This window comes from Tachysurus vachellii, chromosome 26 (assembly GCF_030014155.1).
Source record: "Tachysurus vachellii isolate PV-2020 chromosome 26, HZAU_Pvac_v1, whole genome shotgun sequence".
NCBI classification, from domain to species: domain Eukaryota; kingdom Metazoa; phylum Chordata; class Actinopteri; order Siluriformes; family Bagridae; genus Tachysurus; species Tachysurus vachellii.
The window spans coordinates 3241725-3260006 of NC_083485.1; the positions used below are offsets into that span (position 1 = coordinate 3241725).

At 35.0% G+C, this 18282-nt stretch overlaps 2 protein-coding genes across 3 annotated transcripts; both read right to left on the bottom strand.

Annotated features, from left to right (window-relative positions):
- Positions 1-7802: 7802 nt before the first annotated feature.
- Positions 7803-11161, bottom strand: LOC132841018 (uncharacterized). The gene is made up of 7 exons (XM_060863178.1): positions 10970-11161; positions 10618-10695; positions 10335-10394; positions 10101-10225; positions 9330-9482; positions 8782-8898; positions 7803-8213 (listed from the first exon to the last, which is right to left on the bottom strand). Exons 1-7 carry the CDS (start codon positions 11109-11111, stop codon positions 8127-8129), a joined length of 762 nt encoding a protein of 253 aa, XP_060719161.1. The 5' UTR covers positions 11112-11161; the 3' UTR covers positions 7803-8126.
- A 3299-nt stretch (positions 11162-14460) lies between these two features.
- On the bottom strand, positions 14461-18019 carry LOC132840960 (uncharacterized). Of its 2 annotated transcripts, XM_060863072.1 has the most exons (7): positions 17790-18019; positions 17416-17493; positions 17193-17252; positions 16971-17095; positions 16021-16134; positions 15585-15670; positions 14461-14902 (listed from the first exon to the last, which is right to left on the bottom strand). In XM_060863072.1, exons 1-7 carry the CDS (start codon positions 17929-17931, stop codon positions 14875-14877), a joined length of 633 nt encoding a protein of 210 aa, XP_060719055.1. In that variant the 5' UTR covers positions 17932-18019; the 3' UTR covers positions 14461-14874. The 2 variants fall into 2 exon arrangements, with proteins under 2 accessions (XP_060719055.1, XP_060719054.1); XM_060863071.1 differs by lacking the exons at positions 14461-14902; positions 15585-15670 and having other exon boundaries at positions 15728-16134.
- Positions 18020-18282: the final 263 nt, after the last annotated feature.

The window sequence follows — 18282 nt, forward strand, 5'->3', positions numbered from 1 at the left end:
ACCTGCAGGTTAGTTTTATGATCTCCATTTTACATAACATCACTAGTCATATGATTTGACCTTAATTGACAAAATGACACTTGAAAAAACAAATAAAAAAAAACACTAGAAGACATGCAAGTTGAATTTATTAAAGAATGAAGTCATACTAAAAATCTATTTATAGTGGCTATAAACAGTTGTTCCATCATCATCATCATCATCAACACTTTTTCCAATCTTAAATTTAATAATACAAAAAAATGCAAGATGCAGCAAATGAAGCAAAGTTAAAAGAAACAGAGATGTTTTAGAGGGAGTCTGTAAATTATAACTGTCTACAAAGTTTACTAAACATTTATCACACAAACATTAACACAATAAGTTGCTTGTTCTGTAGCTTTTTAGGCAGCTGGGGTCGATGCCGCACCCACGGAGCGGAGGTTTGGTTCAGGGTCTCGACTGTAGCAGATTGTCAGTGCGAGGGTTTGAATCACCAAACTTCTGATCAACAACACCCAACCACAACCCTGATAACACAGGAAAAAATAATACAAGCATTACTTTAACATTTATTCTCTCTTGCCTGTCCTGTTCACAAAATGATGATGAAATACACATGTTGGCTAGCTAGCAGTGTTTACTGACATGTTTGCAAAACATCTTTTTTAATATTATGTAATTAGTTGCTAATATAATTTTTAAGCTTTAGCAGCACTTGTAATTTAATCACCCGTTTTTATGTTATGAAAGGTCACTAGAGTTAAAATAATGCTGATGCTGTAGAGGTTTGGGATAATTACAGATAACTAGAACAATGTGATCTAATCCATGGGTTAGTTTTGAAAACGGGTTAGTTTTGAAAACAGAAGATCGGTCTTCTAACAAAGGATTCTCTTCAAGTTCTTCTACCTATACTATTGTTTGAATCTTTAGATGAAGGAGTCAGACTTAGACCTTTTTGTCTTTTCAGGGTCCTCACAATGGGATGCCTGGTTTTTATTAAAATCAATGTAATACATATAAATGAGTGTAATATATGTAAAGTAAAATTAAAGAAACTTACAAATAAAAATCTCCTTCAAATAATCAAACAGTATTAGAATAAGTAAAAGTAATTAGAATGCAAAGACAGTAACAAACCCAGATACACTCGCCAAGTGTACGCCTGCGTTTGTTTTCCGATGCACACAGAGTATAACATGCACTGAGCCTGATAGAATAGAATACACACTTAGATAACATTTCCCTGTTTTTTTATACTTTATGACATTTTAAATTGGATTTTGTTGTGAGTTCTGACCTCTTTGGACCTTACATCGTCCGAATCAATTAACATTTCTGGCTGCGACACTTTTAACACTTTTAGTGTTAAACATGTTTATTCCTCATCTCTAAAGGTTAATAATTGTATATGGTTATATGGTTGCAGTTAACTTCCTGTAGCTGAAAAGCTGTGGTTACATATGACTGATACTTTGTGGTTTCAGTAACAAGAGCATAATGTTCTCAGCCAAATTCTCAAGACGAGGTTTAAAATACATTATCAATATTTTCACTGCGAGTGCTAAACTATGACATGAGCAAATTCTAAAGTGGATAAATGTCACAGTGAGCTTTTAAGAATTTATAGAGTTACTTCAATGTCAATTTAATGCCATGAATAACTTTAGCTGGATAATATCTTTAGACTGTCTTAGATGAAGGACCGATCTACTGATTCTTATCATGTCATCAGAAGGAAATAGGATGTAGGAAATATAACAATTATGGATGTGCTGATATTATTACTAAAAAATATTGTTTTATTAACACTGTGAAGCTTTTTGTGAAGAAATGCTTAGTTAACATTTTGGAACAAATCTCCTATGTATGTTTATCAGTACCCTTGATCCTGTCTTTTCTTTCTGGAAAAGTTAATGTTTGATTCAGTTAAAAAAAAAAAAAAAAGGGTATGATTCAGTCACTTAAAATTTTAAATGTATAACCTTTTATATGTATTTCCCTGCCAGACCTTAGACCCTTGTTCTATTATTGTTGTTGTTGGTGGTGGTGGAACCAAGTGTCAAATTCTCTTCAGGGGAAATTGCAGTCAATATTTTTAAGTGTAAAAAAAAATAAATTAAAAACAAAATACATACGGTCACTTGCTGTACATCATACTGTATGTCTAATACAGGGGTGTCAAACTCATTTTGGTCTGGGGGCCACATACAGCTTAATCTGATCTCAAGGAGGCCAGACCAGTAAACTGATAGCAAAATTACATAGAACTAACAATAAGTCCACTTTTTCTTTTTAGTGCAAAGAAGAAGTAAATTATAAAAATCTTTATATTAAATGAATTGTCATTTTACAAAAATATATTATGAACAACCTAAGTAGTATGTGCAATTTCAACAACACTTTTACCCAGATTAACATTTATTTAAATGCATTATGCATAAAAACTGAACACAGTTATTGTACTGTACAATGGCGCAAAACATTTAGTCACAGGTTTGTGGAACTTAAAAACACTGTTCTGCATGTTAACATAAATCAAACATCAAAATATAGAAATTGTTTAAAATCCAATTTCCAATTCAGGGAAGCAATTCTGAATAAATGAATTGACTCCACACACTTAAAATCTTAAGTGGCAGCTGTTTTAAAAAGAAAATCTTTGTAAAAATGGTTAATTTATACGTAAGTACTGTATGTATGTTTTTTTAAAGTAAACAAATTTATTTGATCAATTTGCCCCTGCAGTGGCTTAGTGGTTAGCATGTTCGCCTCACACCTCCAGGGTTGGGGGTTCGATTCCCGCCTCCGCCTTGTGTGTGTGGAGTTTGCATGTTCTCCCCGTGCCTCAGGGGTTTCCTCCGGGTACTCCGGTTTCCTCCCCTGGTCCAAAGACATGCATGGTAGGTTGATTGGCATCTCTGGAAAAGTGTCTATAGTGTGTGAGTGAATGAGAGAGTGTGTGTGCCCTGCGATGGGTTGGCACTCCGTCCAGGGTGTATCCTGCCTTGATGCCCAATAACGCCTGAGATAAGCACAGGCTCCCCTCAAGTTGCATGTCAATGCAAAAAAAACTGCAAATTCTGTCTCGAGTTCCTGTCTGCCATGGTATTTCTCGTCAAGCTAATATTGGCAAAAGCGTGTCGCTTCTCAGGACACACAATTTCGGCAGCCTTCAGCATGCAATTTTTGACGAACTCCCCCTCACAGTACGGTTTTGATCATCACTGGCCTCTCGGCTCCGGGTGAAAACAGATTGCTGTTTCCTCAGACCCACCAGCATTTCATTTACCTTCTGTCTTCTTAGTTCTACATGCAAGCTATTGTATTTTTCGCCATGCTGAGTTTCATAGTGGCGCCGAATATTATATTCCTTAAGCACCGAAACTTGAAAAATCCGACACTCTGTGTCCACGTTTCACTTTCTTTTTTTGATAAACACATTATGTCGATGAGGTTGCCAGGGCCAACAGCAAAGCGGGTAAACTGATAGAACCAAACACCACTCAGACCCTGAAGCTCAGTACTACCATCTGCTGGTAGTTCCGCCAAAAATGAAAATGATTTTTCATTTATATCGCAGGTTTATCCCCCAGGCCATACTGAACACTACATCCAGTAGATGGCAGCAGATACATGTTACAGAAAAAAAAAAAAAAACAACATCAAGTGTTTGTTTATTTGTTCATTTTTAGTACCTCAGTCAATGTTAGAGGTTTAAGACGTAAAAATCATACCCAAAGGATATTTGGGAGATTTACTGAAATCAAAGACAAACCATTTTAACAACAGAAAACATAACACGGCCTATGAAGGAGAGGCTGGAATGGAGGAAGAGAGAAGACTTATGAAAATCATGATTTCTGAAATCCAGAGATATATACTGTATTGACCTCCAAATCAAAGCTGGAGGAATATTTCAGAGGACAGATGGAAGAGAAGGATAGAGAGCTGGAGTTACTGAAAAAGACACTGACCCAGCTTGGAGAAGAGAAAAACGACCCTGTTTTGGGAAAAGAGGCTTTTAATGAGTCTGGAGAAACCGCCTTCAAAAACAAGTGGAGGAAACATGGTGGGAGTTTATGATTACTCAGGATTTCACAATGCTTTTAAAGACAGTGATGGTGAGATTTATTCATGCAGACCTGTGCATAAACCTGACACTTTTGCTGGAGGGAAGTTACTCTTGAGTGCTTAGCGATTCTGTCATCCAGCCACATACACAACTGGTGCAAATGATTTTCTTAACTTTAATATGAATTACATAATTACAAAAGAGGTTTCAAATCAAGTCAAATTTTATTTGTCACATACACATACATACAGAGTACGACATGCAGTGAAATGCTTTTTACGTCTGTCGGTATTCAAGCATAAAAAGGAATGGAATTAAGGATTAAAAATAAAACCAAAAGTAGGTAGATAAATAAAAAATGTAAACTATATAAAAATATATGTGAATTTGTATATATATTCATATACAGTATGTACATACATATATATATATATATATATATATATATATATATATATATATATATATATATTTGTTTATATATTATATTTGTTTGTATGTGAATATATGTATTGCTAGTTCTAGCCCTCATATACTGTAACCATTAATAACTATTAGCTTTTGTTTATGATCGTGGTTACACTGTGCTTGCCTATAATGCTGCATAACAGTGTATCAGTAGGAATGCAACCAAATGTTATTTAAAAACTGTCAAGACCATTTTTATATTTTTTTGATGATGATGATGATGATGATGATTATGATGATGATGATGATGATGACGATGAAATTCGAATCTTTGCATCTTTGTTTTTATTTTGTAAATGTTACTTACATTCTGTGCAGCAAATTTATGAAACACATATCAATAAACATTTGTTAGGCTCCATTGATTTCTCACTCACTCATTTACTCACTTTATTTGAACATTTTTTTCTTTATTTATCTGTTTTTACTTCATGCTATTGGCGCATTTACAATGGGCGCATTGTGGAGAACCTTTAAGTGCTCAATAAGCTTTAATATTTCAACCCCTGCGCTACTCTTTCACACACCCATCCCTCCACCTGTTCCACCTCCTCAATGATTTGAGAGGTCGCACCGAAGATCTCGCAGTCAGACTCGTCATCGACCTGAAAATAGGTGTGAACATGGTTAGAAAGATGAAACATTTGCAAACATTTGTTTGATACCAAAGTGCTGTTGAATTCTTGTTGGTCAGAAAGTACTGATTTATGGTCTTTACTGGTCTTTATTTAGCATTTTCGGAAGAAGTCACCAGTGTCAGCACCCGTAATTGTATGATCTAAGGAAGAAAGAAACATTTTCGAGGGAACAACTGCCCACATCTACAATGGCCTTATTGAAGAGAGGAACTTTATTAGCAGAAGTTCCAGAGCATTAAAAATATCAGCACATCCAGTAATGTTTTATTCATTACATTTACAATGCAGCAGTCTAGTTTGTTCTGTTTAGATATACATTTTGCTGAAAGGTCAGATTGATGTCAGATGTCAGAGTGGAGATTAAGGTGGAAAACATAAAGCATGTTTTACAATATAGAAATATTCACTATAAATACCATATCAGAATCGAAACCATCTCCGGAACTTTGTGGCTGGCTCATTTGCACTAGCATGTGCTTTCCATTGATCTGTGAATGCAGCCAGTCCTACACACACACACATACACACACGCACACACACTTAATAGCCCAAAGAAACAGAATTTCTGTAAGCTGCTGTCATGATTCAGCCCGGCTTTTGGCCATGTGCTATTGTTGTTGTCACGTGTCTGCCACGCCTTCGTCTGCTCCTCCTTGTTTCATCACCTGTTCCTAATTGTGTCATCATTGTCTTTTATATTTAAGTGAGCGTTAAAGTTAAATTTTTATATTTAACTAATGATCATTAGTTACGTTTACCCCTCGTCATGTCTAGTCAATGTTAAGTGTCGTCATTTGTATTGTTTCAGTTATCGTCATTTTGTCTTTGTCTTCCTCATGTATTAAACCCCCTTCATTTGAAGCTATCCTGCATACGGGTCTGTCTCCTTCCATCTCATGTTGTGACAGCTGCGCAGATATTTACAGCTTATATATTTACAGCTTATATATATTTGTGTGTGTGTGTGTGTGTGTGTGTGTATACCCTGTTGGATTTTGTTACAGTTGTGAGTTTGGCCTTTCTGAGGTCACAAAACAATGCAGCTGTTTGACAGTCACCCTGATCACTCCGGAACAAATAAAACACATCGCCATGAAGATACCACATCTCTGGAAAATCAAATAAAATCCATATTATGTTTTAGAAGACACTACATTTCTAAATATATTTGGACACCTGATCAGTCCAATATGAACACAGCCACAAGAGCAGTAATTCAGTGTTTGTATTCATCAAAAGGTGTTCAATGAGGTTCGATATAAGCCACTGACTGTAGCAAACCATGTCTTTATAGAGCTCATATTGTACATAGGGCATTCGAGGAAGGCCGACGATCATGTGAGAGTGTGATAGCCAGATGTTCACATACTTTTGGTCTTATTGTTATAAGATATTAACGTTTTGCATCTCTCAGCCACAATAAATACACAATAAATACTTACAGTATGTTACTTCATTTAATTGGAAATTTAACTTGATTAGACTTCAGATTGATCAAAATATCAATACCAAAATACCAAGTTCAATGTTTTATTACACCCTAAAGGAGGAATGCAAAGCCAGGTATCTCTCTCTGTCAAATTTACCTTGGTTAGTCTTCTGGTTGTTCAACACTGCTGGCCATCTTTGTCTAAAGTGGTGGTCTACAAAAGAACAAATGACTATTATTGGTATCTCTTTTTTCTGTTCCCAAAATCTTTGTCTGTGTCGGTGTAGTTTACTCTCTGTACTCAAACCAGTAACTAATCATTTTTCTGATTCTCACTCTTGAAGTTACACATAAGCACATTTGAGGAGATAAAATGGACACAACTCACAGTGTATCACAGTAACCAAAAGGACGATGGTCAGTAAAATGTTCATGATGATAAGTAGCACCATTATCTTCTTCCCTACATTTTAAAAACAATGCATATAAATTAAAATTAGTAGCTGATTTAATTATTGACAATAAATGAAATATATAGTTATTTATGATCAATCATTAGCCATTCGAACATCCCATAGTTTGTTCACCTGCTGTATCTGTGCATTCAGATTTGAACTCTTTCTTACCTGAAGCATTTCTTGCAGATTCTTTTGGTGGGAGCTGCAGTGTCTGGTATATTTCCTCAGTTTTGGTTTGTTCCTCTGGAATTGTTTGTTCATACACATTCTGTGACCTGGAGAGTCTCTGCTGCAGCTCCATTGTCCAAAGAAATCTTATCTACAGTACAATGACCAAAGAGATTGAGGAACCTGGATATGTCAAGCAAGGCTAGAGTTTTTTTACATTGTGTTGAAGTGCAACCTCACATACAGCATTTCACAGACACTAAGAAAACACATTTCCGTCTAATTGCAGTTTCTGTTCCAGAACAACCACAAGAAAGTTGTTTCAGTTTTTAACAGTTAATACAATTAACTATACATTTCATTTATGAGGATAATATGAATATTGGATAATGCACAATTATTAAGATGATCAACTCTGATGTATGTTTTATATATTTCTTTTACTCAGACTGTGATAAATATTAATAAGGACATCAAGGAGATCAAGTATTTTCTCTGTTTTCTCCATTTTACATGACATCACTGGTCATATGATTTGACCTTCGTTAACAAAATGACACTTGAAAAAACAAAAAACACTAGAAGACATGCAAGTTGAATTTATTAAAGAAATGAAGTCATACTTAAAAAAAATATTTATAGTCGCTATAAACAGTTGTTCCATCATCATCATGATCATCATCATCATCAACATCACTTTTTCCAATCTTAAATTTAATAATACGAAAAAAATGCAAGATGCAGCAAATGAAGTAAAGTTAAAAGAAACAGAGATGTTTTAGAGGGAGTCTGTTAAAAGAAACAAAGATGTTTAGTCTATGTTTATAACTGTCTATAACTGTCTACAAAGTTTACTAAACATTTATCGCACAAACATTAACACAATGAGTTGCTTGTTCTGTAGCTTTTTAGGAAGCTGGGGTCGATGCTGCACCCACAGAGCTGAGAAGGTTAAGAGTTTTGTTCTGGGTCCCAACTGTAGAAGATTGCAAACCCTGCAAAATGTGAGACAAACATTACCTTAAAGTTTATTCTCTCTTGCCTGTCTGTTCACAAAATGATGATGAAATACACATGTTGGCTAGCTAGCAGTTTATTGACATGTTTGCATAACATCCTTTATAATATTATGTAATTAGTTGCTAATAAAATTTTTAAGCTTTAGCAGCACTTGTAATTTAATCACCCTTTTTTATGTTATGAAAGGTCACTAGAGTTAAAATAATGCTGATGCTGTAGAGGTTTGGGATAATTACAGATAAGTAGAACAATGTGATCTAATACAGCGATCCTCATGCTGTATTTCCAGACTGATATTCTGTCTGATTTACATGTTTGGCCTTTGCTGTAGTTTTACCCTCTTGCAATATTTACGGAATTCTTATTTATTCTTATGGACTCTAATAACATAAACAGGAAATTTTATCTAATATGATTTCCCCAATTTCTTATTTACACTCCCATATGTGCACATTGTGCCATCTGTGACTCCTGAAGACATTAAATGCATTTTGTCTATTTTCATTAAAATTGGTAACAACTGAGAAAAAAGAAAATACATACTAAGTGAACGGAGTGAACCTGGAGCAGGTACTTTTGGTCAGAAGCACACACCCATCCCTCTGCCAGCTCACTGAGATCAGACGACTCACCAAACGTTGTACAGCTGGGCTCGAATACCTGAAAAGAGATAAAAAAAAAGGCACTGGTGAAGAAGGCCAAGGAGTGTATTTACCACCTGGACGATTAAAGAACTTCTCCTCTCAAGTGCTAAGGACTTTTGATCATTAAGAACATCCTAGAATAGGAACAGCACCTAGCAGGGTAGGTGAGCTCTCCAGAGGGTGGTCTAACCAGCTGAGCATACCATCCACTATGAGCTCCTCAACCTGCTATCATTGACCTGTTGTCTAGAGAAAGCAGTGCTGGACTGAGGCCAGGAAGATTATGATAGACCTCAGCCATCCAAATGGACTTTTCTCTCTGCTGCAGTCAGGGAAGCACTTTCATTCCATGAAGGCAAACACAGAGAATTCTTCTAGGATGGGTATGAGGGATAAGAAAAATCTAAAGCATATGATACTGCAAAGTAACATATACATGAAGAATACCACCACAAACGTATCATTGTAATCCATGTCATCCCTTTTCACCAGCAGGTGCTTTCCACTGATGTCATAATCCAAGAAACCATCTCCCGAACTTTGTGATTGGCTCATTTGCACTAGCATGTGTTTTCCATTGATTTGTGATTGCAGCCATTCCTGCACACACAGACATAGAAACAGAATTAGGACATATTTAGAACAGAATACTGCTTTATTCACTATACGAGTAAAGAGTTTTACTACACTAAAAGAGTTTTAGTTTGTCCAGTCACTCTGTAAGAATTTGTAGAGTTACTTCAATGTCAATTTAATGTCATGAGTAACGCTTCTTGACTCAATACCATAAAAGCTCAAATCTCCAAAACAAAACTTTATTTCCTAAAATATATGTTTTTAATGATCTTTTCTAATCTTTCTCTTGTGAGCCAATGTTTTGGACCTTTACTTTGAATTACTTCATTAAGCATTGCTTTGCTGTTTTGAAGGCAATTACAAAATAGATTCTTGGCAAATCTAGAAAATCTGTTAAACTTTGCTTGAGGTAATAAAGATGGTAATAGAGATTCATCCAAGAGAAAATCAGTCAATCCATATTAAAAACAATACCGGAAAAAAAGTTTATAATAATTTTAAATGAACTTTTGCCAATTGTATACTGTATGATAACTATGTATATGTATAGTGTATGTGTGTGTTTTGTGTGTGTGTGTGTGTGTGTGTGTGTGTGTGTTTGGGTGTGTGTTTGAGTGTGTGTGTGTATGTGTGTGTGTGTACCCTGTTGTCTGCTGTCACAGTGGCAAGCTTGGCGCGCCGCTTCAGGCAAAACTTATAAGCAGTTCTGCAGTCACTGTGGTTATTCCAGAACAAATAGAACTTGCCATCATGAAGATACCACATCTCTGGAAGATACAAAAAAGTGCATAACATGTTTACTGATATATTTGGAATATTGAAAAAAAAATGGGTTTTTTTTCATCCATCGGTCATTATAAATGAACAATATTTTACCTTGGTTTATCTTCTGGGCATTTAACACTTCTTCTACTCCACTTTGTCTAAAGTAGTGAACTACAAGATAAAAATGGTTTTTATGTATATATATATATATATATATATATATATATATATATATATATATATATATATATATATATATATATATATATATACTGTATATATGTGTCCATTTATGTCCTTTTAAACAATGAATTCAGGTTGTGCTGTGTACCCACACGAAAGTGTGATATATTGAAAGCACATATAGACCAAGTGACAAAAAGATAAAACTCACAGTATATCCCCACAACCAAAAGGATGGTGGTCAGTAAGAGGATGTTTATGATGAGGAGTGGAACAGTTATCTTTTTCCCTACATGGGTAAAACAGAACATAAATATAATATCATAATGAAAATGATCATAGTGGGTGATTGAAGTGTTTTCCTTTTGCTTGAAACAATCTGAATATAGATTTTTTTAAATGATAAATCATTACCTACAAAAATAATCCATTTTTTCCCAGGTACTTGTGTACCTCTATAATTTCACAGCATTCACTAAACTGTCCACAGTTTTATACACTCTGGAATTCAATCAGCAGTTTGTCCATCCATCTGTGTGTTCATCCATCCACCCCTTACTTACCTGAAGCTTTTCTTGTGATTACTGTTGGTGGGGTCTGCAGAGTTGGTGGGGTCTGCAGAGTCTGATAGATGTCCTCAGTCTTTCTTTGTTCTTGAATGTCATACATATTTAATGACACACAATGCTCCTGCTGCAGCTCCATCGTTCAACAATCAGCCAAAGAGACCGACAAACTCATATACACCAAGCAAGACTTGTAGGTTTAAAAGGATGTCCCGCAACTTCTGACAAAGTAAATGTTAGCACAGCACATGTACAGCTCACTTCTCCTTCTACTTCTGTATTTTTTCCCCTACATGATAAAAATAGATGTATGTTCCAGTAAAAAAAAAGAACGTACATATGGTAGTCTTGTGTGTTTTTTTTTAACGTAAATAAAAAAGCTAAACCATGTTGTACAGTAGGTTTAGAATAGAAAATGAGTGCTCATTGAATACAACAAATCATTTTTGTTTACTTGGCAATTTTTATGAAGTAAGTCATAAAATCATCCCCAAAGGAAACCGTATCATACAGCCAGTCAGAATGATATTTACTGATATTAAAGACAATAAGACAACAATTGATAACAAATGAAAAATGGTTTAAAAAGAAAAAAGAATGTCTGTTAGCCTACAAAATAAACAGCTTTTACTGAGACCTGGAGTTAAAAAATGTAACCAACACAGGAAATATTCATAGTGTAAATGAAAGTTAGTAATGAGGTTATAAGGAGTTTTAATGGGGAAAAAAGTGTTTGTAGTATGACGGTGCTGTATGTATGTATTTGAGCATGTTTATAGACGTGTGTTTTTGATCTTGGTGTTTTGTCTCCATGATCTTGGTGTTTTGTCTCACTTTTTGTTTTGTTTTGTTTTTTTCTTCTTTTCTTTTCTTTTCTTTCCGCTGTACAGCTGTAAAACTAAAAAAAAACAAACAAAAAAAAGAACGTACACATGGTGTCAAGGATCAGCCCGGACTTCTGGCCATGTGCTACTGTTATTGTTGTTGTCACGTGTCTGCCCCGCCTTCGTCTGCTCCTCCCTGTCTCCACACCTGTTCCTAATTGTGTCTCGTTATGTATTAAAGTGAGCCGCGTTGCCGATGGCGTCGCGGAATCATTAGTTACGTTAGTAACGTGTACCTTAGTCATTGTTAAGTGTCGTCATTTGTACTGTCTTGTCTTCTTTGTTTATTAATTCCCATTCATTTAAAGCTATTCTGCGTACGGGTCTGTCTCCTTCCTCCCCTGGTCGTACACATGGTAGTCTTGTGTGGTTTATTTGTCGTAAATGAAAAAGCTAAACCATGTTGTAGGTTTAGGATAGAAAATGAGTGCTCATTGAATGCAACAAATCATTTTTGTTTACTTGGCAATTTTTATGAAATAAGTCATTGCTAGAAGTTTTAGACATAAAATCACTCCAAAAGGAAACAGTATCATACAGCCAGTCAGAATGATATTACTGAAATTAAAGACAATAAGACAACAATTTTTAACAAATGAAAAATGGTTTAAAAATAAAAAGAATGTGTGTTAGTCTACAAAATAAACAGCTTTTACTGAGACCAGGGTCCTGTTTCAGAAAGCAGGTTAAGTGAAAACTCTGAGTAAGTTAACCCTGAAATGAGGGAAACTGGCTTTTCCCTTTCAGAAGCGCCTTTAAACACCTCATTCATTGCACACGTTTCAGACACAACACGAACATCAAAAATCATGCAAAAGACATGAATTGAATGAATATTCTGAATTCAGAAATATCTCCTAATATTAGAATATTTCTAATATTCTAATTACATGGACTGATATTTATCAACAAAATGAAAGGTAACCCTTTAGCTGGATAATATCTTTAGACTTAGATGAAGAAGGATCGATCTACAGATTTTTAACATGTCATCAGAAGGAAATAGGATGTAGGAAATATAACAATTATGGATGTGCTGATATTATTACTACAAAAATAATGTTTTATTAACATGGAGAAGCTTTTCGTGAAGAAATGTTTAGTTAACATTTTGGAACAAATCTCCTATGTACGTTTATCACCACCCTTGACTCTGTCTTTTCTTTCTGGAAAAGTTCATGTTTGATTTAGTTTAAAAAAAGGGTGTGATTTTACCAAGGGGGAAAAGATCAAGCACATTCAATGCTAATAAATAACAGAAAGTCTATTAGAACGGTGACTTATAATTTTAGATGTATAACCTTGTTAATGTATTTCCCTGCCAGATCTTAGACCCTTGTTCTATTATTGCTGTTGGTGGAACCAAGTGTCTTTAATTTCCTTCAGGTGAAATTGCAGTCAATATTTTTAAGTGTAAAAAATAAATAAATACATAATTAAAAGCCATACAAGTCAAAAATACATACTGAATAAGATGTGAATTCGGCAAGAATGAGGTCACTTGCTGTACATCATACTGTATGTCTAATACCTTCATTGAGTATTTGCACATTAAATCCAGTAGATGGCAGCAGATACATGCTACAGAAAAAAAAATCAAAAACATCGTGTTTCATTTTCAGTACGTCAGTCAATGTTAAAGGTTTAAGATGTAAAAATCATACCCAAAGGATATTTGGGAGATTTACTGAAATCATAGACAAACCATTTTAACAACAGAAACCATAACACGGCCTACGAAGGAGAGGCTGGAATGGAGGAAGAGAGAAGACTTATTAAAATCATGATTCCTGAAATCCAGAGATATATATTGACCCCCAAATCAAAGCTGGAGGAATATTTCAGAGGATAGAGAGCTGGGGTTACTGAAAAAGACACTGACCCAGCTTAGAGAAGAGAAAAACAAACCCGTTTTGGGAAATGAGGCTCATAATGAGTCTGGAGAAACCACCTTCAAAAACAAGTTTAGGAAACATGGTGGGAGTTTATGATTACTCAGGATTTCACAATGTTTTTAAAGACAGTGATGGTGAGATTTATTCATGCAAACCTGTGCATAAACCTGACACTTTTGCTGGAGGAAAGTTACTCTTGAGTGCTTAGCGATTCTGTCATCCAGCCACATACACAACTGGTGCAAATTATTTTCTTAACTTTAATAGGATTTACATAATTACAAAAGGGCTCCACTGTCCAAAGAAATCTTATCTACAATGACCAAAGAGATTGAAGAACCTGGATACGTCAAGCAAGGCTAGAGTTTTTTTCATTGTGATGAAGTGCAACCTCACATACAGCATTTCACAGACACTAAAAACCACATTTCCGCCTAATTGCAGTTTCTGTTCCAGATAAAACCTCAAGAAAGTTGATTCAGTAAGTTTGATATATTTCTTTTACTCAGACTGCGATAAATATTAATAAAGACATCAAGGAGATCAATTATTCTCTCTGTTTTATCTTCTAAATCCTGAAATACCTGCAAAAATACCTGCAGGTTAGTATTATGATCTCCATTTTACACGACATCACTAGTCATATGATGTGACCTTCGTTAACAATAAAATGACACTTGAAAAAACAAAACAAAAAAAAACACTAGAAGACATGCAAGTTGAATTTATTAAAGAATGAAGTCACACTTAAAAAAATTTATAGTGGCTATAAACAGTTGTTCCATCATCATCATCATCATCATCATCATCATCATCATCATCATCACTTTTTCCAATCTTAAATGTAATAATACAAAAAAAATGCACGATGCAGCAAATGAAGCAAAGTTAAAAGAAACAGAGATGTTTAAGAGGGAGTCTGTAAATTATAACTGTCTACAACGTTTACTAAACTAAAGTTTATCACACAAACATTAACACAATAAGTTGCTTGTTCTGTAGCTTTTTAGGCAGCTGGGGTTGATGCCGCACCCACGGAGCTGAGAAGGTTAAGAGTTTTGTTCTGGGTCTCGACTGTAGCAGATTGTCAGTGCCAGGGTTTGAATCGCCAAACTTCTGATCATCAACACATACCCCCAACATTGAAAAACCTGCAAAATATGAGACAAACATTACCTTAACGTTTATTCTCTCTTGCCTGTCCTGTTCACAAAATGATGATGAAATACACATGTTGGCTAGCTAGCAGTGTTTATTGACATGTTTGCAAAACATCTTTTTTAATATTATGTAATTAGTTGCTAATAAAATTTTTAAGCTTTAGCAGGACTTGTAATTTAATCACCCTTTTTTATGTTATAAAAGGTCACTAGAGTTAAAATAATACTGATGCTGTAGAGATTTGGGATAATTACAGATAACTAGAACAACGTGATCTAATACAATGATCCTCATGCTATATTTCCAGACTGACATTCTGTCTGATTTACATGTTTGGGCTTTGCTGTAGTTTTACCCTTTTGCAATATTTCCGGAATTCTTATTTATTCTTATGAACTCTAATAACATAAACAGGTTAATATGATTTCCCCAATTTCTTATTTACACTCCCATATGTGCACATTGTGCCATCTGTGACTCCTGAAGACATTAAATGCATTTTGTCTATTTTCATTTTGAAAAGGCTGTTAATATTGGTACTGTAACAAGTCAGAAAAACTACAAGACATACTAAGTAAATATTGTATACAAGGCCCTGGGTCAATATGAAATCCATGGAAATGTTAAGCAAAGCTTTTTTTTTTTTTTTGGTGTTTGGAGCAGGTACTTTACTTTTGGGTAGAAGCACACACCCATCCCTCTGCCTGCTCACTGAGATCCGATGACTCACCAAACATTGTACAGCTGGGCTTGTAATACTGAAAAGAGATAAAAAAAAAAAGGCACTGGTGAAGAAGGCACAGGAGTGTATTTACCACCTTGGACGATTAAAGAACTTCTCCTCTCAGGTGTTAAGGACTTTCGATCATTAAGAACATCCTAGAATAGGAACAGCACCTAGCAGGGTAGATGAGCTCTCCAGAGGGTGGTCTAACCAGCTGAGCATACCATCCACTATGAGCTCCTCAACCTGCTATCATTGACTTGTTGTCTTAAGCAAGCAGTGCCTGACTGAGTCCATCCAAAACAATGGACTTTTCTCTCTGCTGCAGTTAGGGACAAATCTAAAGCATATGATTCTGCAAACTATCATATACATGAAGAATACCATATCTATCATTGGATACATGTCATCATAATCCAAGAAATCATCTCCCGAACTTTGTGGTTGGCTCATTTCCACAAGCATGTGCTTTCCATTGATTTGTGATTGCAGCCATTCCTGCACACACAGACATAGAAACAGAATTAGGACAGAAAACTGTTTTATTCACTTATTGATTCGATATAGGTCTTATGGTGGTCCATGTCAACTGATGATGTTGCAAAAAACGAGCTAACATAGACATGAGCTGTGGAAAAAACGAGTGATGACGTGGCCTACAATCAGTAAATGTACAGTGAGTCCATAAACTGCGCATATGAGTATCTTAAACTGATAAAATAACCAGTGTAGGTAAAATTTGTCAACTCAGTACATCTGAAGACGTTACAAACTTAAGTACAGACAAACAAAGAACTAACAATGTTTGAAAGAAGAATATCAATACAGGAACTTACACTACTTTCACACATTTTAACCACATACAAGCGGATATCACAGGGCTTTGATGAAGAGTTTTAGTTTGTCCAGTCACTCTGTAAGAATTTGTAGAGTTACTTCAATGTCAATTTAATGCCATGAGTAACGCTTCTTGACTCAATACCTTAAAAGCTCAAATCTCCAAAAAAAACTTTATTTCCTAAAATGTATATTTTTAACGATATTTTCTAATCTTTCTCTCATGAGCCAGAGTTTTGGACCTTTGAATTACTTCATTAAGCGTTGCTTTGCTGTTTTGAAGGCAATTACAAAATAGATTCTTGGCAAATCTAGAAAATCTATTAAACTTTGCTTGAGGTAATAAAGATGGTAATAGATTCATCCAAGAGAAAATCAGTCAATCCATATTAAAAACAATACCGGAACAAAGTTTATAATTTAAATGAACTTTTGCTAATTGTATATAATAAGTATGTATATGTATAGTGTGTGTGTGTGTGTGTGTGTGTATATACCCTGTTTTTTGTTGTTACAGTGGCAAGCTTGGTGCGCCGCTCCTGACAAAACTCATAAGCAGTATTGCAGTCACTGTGGTTATTCCAGAACAAATAGAACGTGCCATCATGAAGATACCACATCTCTGGAAGATACAGAAAAGTACATAACATGTTTACTGATATATTTGAATTTAGATTTTTTTTTTTTTTAATCTATCGGTATATTAAACAATATTTTACCTTTGTTCATTTTCTGGGCATTTAACACTTCTTCTTCCCCACTTTGTCTAGAGTGGTGAACTACAAGATAAAAAAGGTTTTTTATATATATATATATAGTGTCCATTCATGTCCTTTTAAACATTTAATTCAGGTTGCACTGTGTACCACACAAAAGTGTGATATGTTGAATGCACATATAGACCAAGTGACATTTTGCATGCAACAAACAGATAAAACTTACAGTGTATCCCCACAACCAAAAGGATGGTGGTCAGTAAGAGGATGTTTATGATGAGGAGTGGAACAGTTATCTTTTTCCCTACATGTGTAAAACAGAACATCAATATAATATCAAAATGAAAATGATCACAGTGGGTGATTGAAGTGTTTTCCTTTTGGTTGAAACTATCTGAATATAGATTTATTTTTTTTTAATAATAAATTATTATCTACAAAAATAATAAATTTTTTCTGGTTTTCAGGTAGACCATTTGTACTGGTCTACCTCTATAATTTCACAGCATTCATTCAACTGTACACAGTTTTATACACTCTGGCATTCAATCAGCAGTTTGTCCATCCATCTGTGTGTTCATCCGTCCACCCCTTACTTACCTGAAGCTTTTCTTGTGATTACTGTTGGTGGGGTCTGCAGAGTTGGTGTGGTCTGCAGAGTCTGATAGATGTCCTCAGTCTTTCTTTGTTCTTGAATGTCATACACATTTAATGACACACAATGCTTCTGCTGCAGCTCCATCGTTCAACAATCAGCCAAAGAGACCGACAAACTCATATACACCATGCAAGACTTGTGGTTTTAAAAGATGTCCTGCAACTTCAGACACAGTAAATGTTAGAACAACACATGTACAGCCCACTTCTCCTTCTACTTCTGTATTTTTTTCCAACATGAGAAAAATAGATGTATGGTCCAGAAAAAAAAAAAAAGAAGGTACACATGGTAGTCTTGTGTGGTTTATTTGTTGTAAATGAAAAAGCTAAACCATGTTGTATGTGTAGGATAGAAAATGAGTGCTCACTGAATACAACAAATCATTTTTGTTTACTTTACAATTTTTATGAATTAAGTCATTGCTAGAAGTTTTAG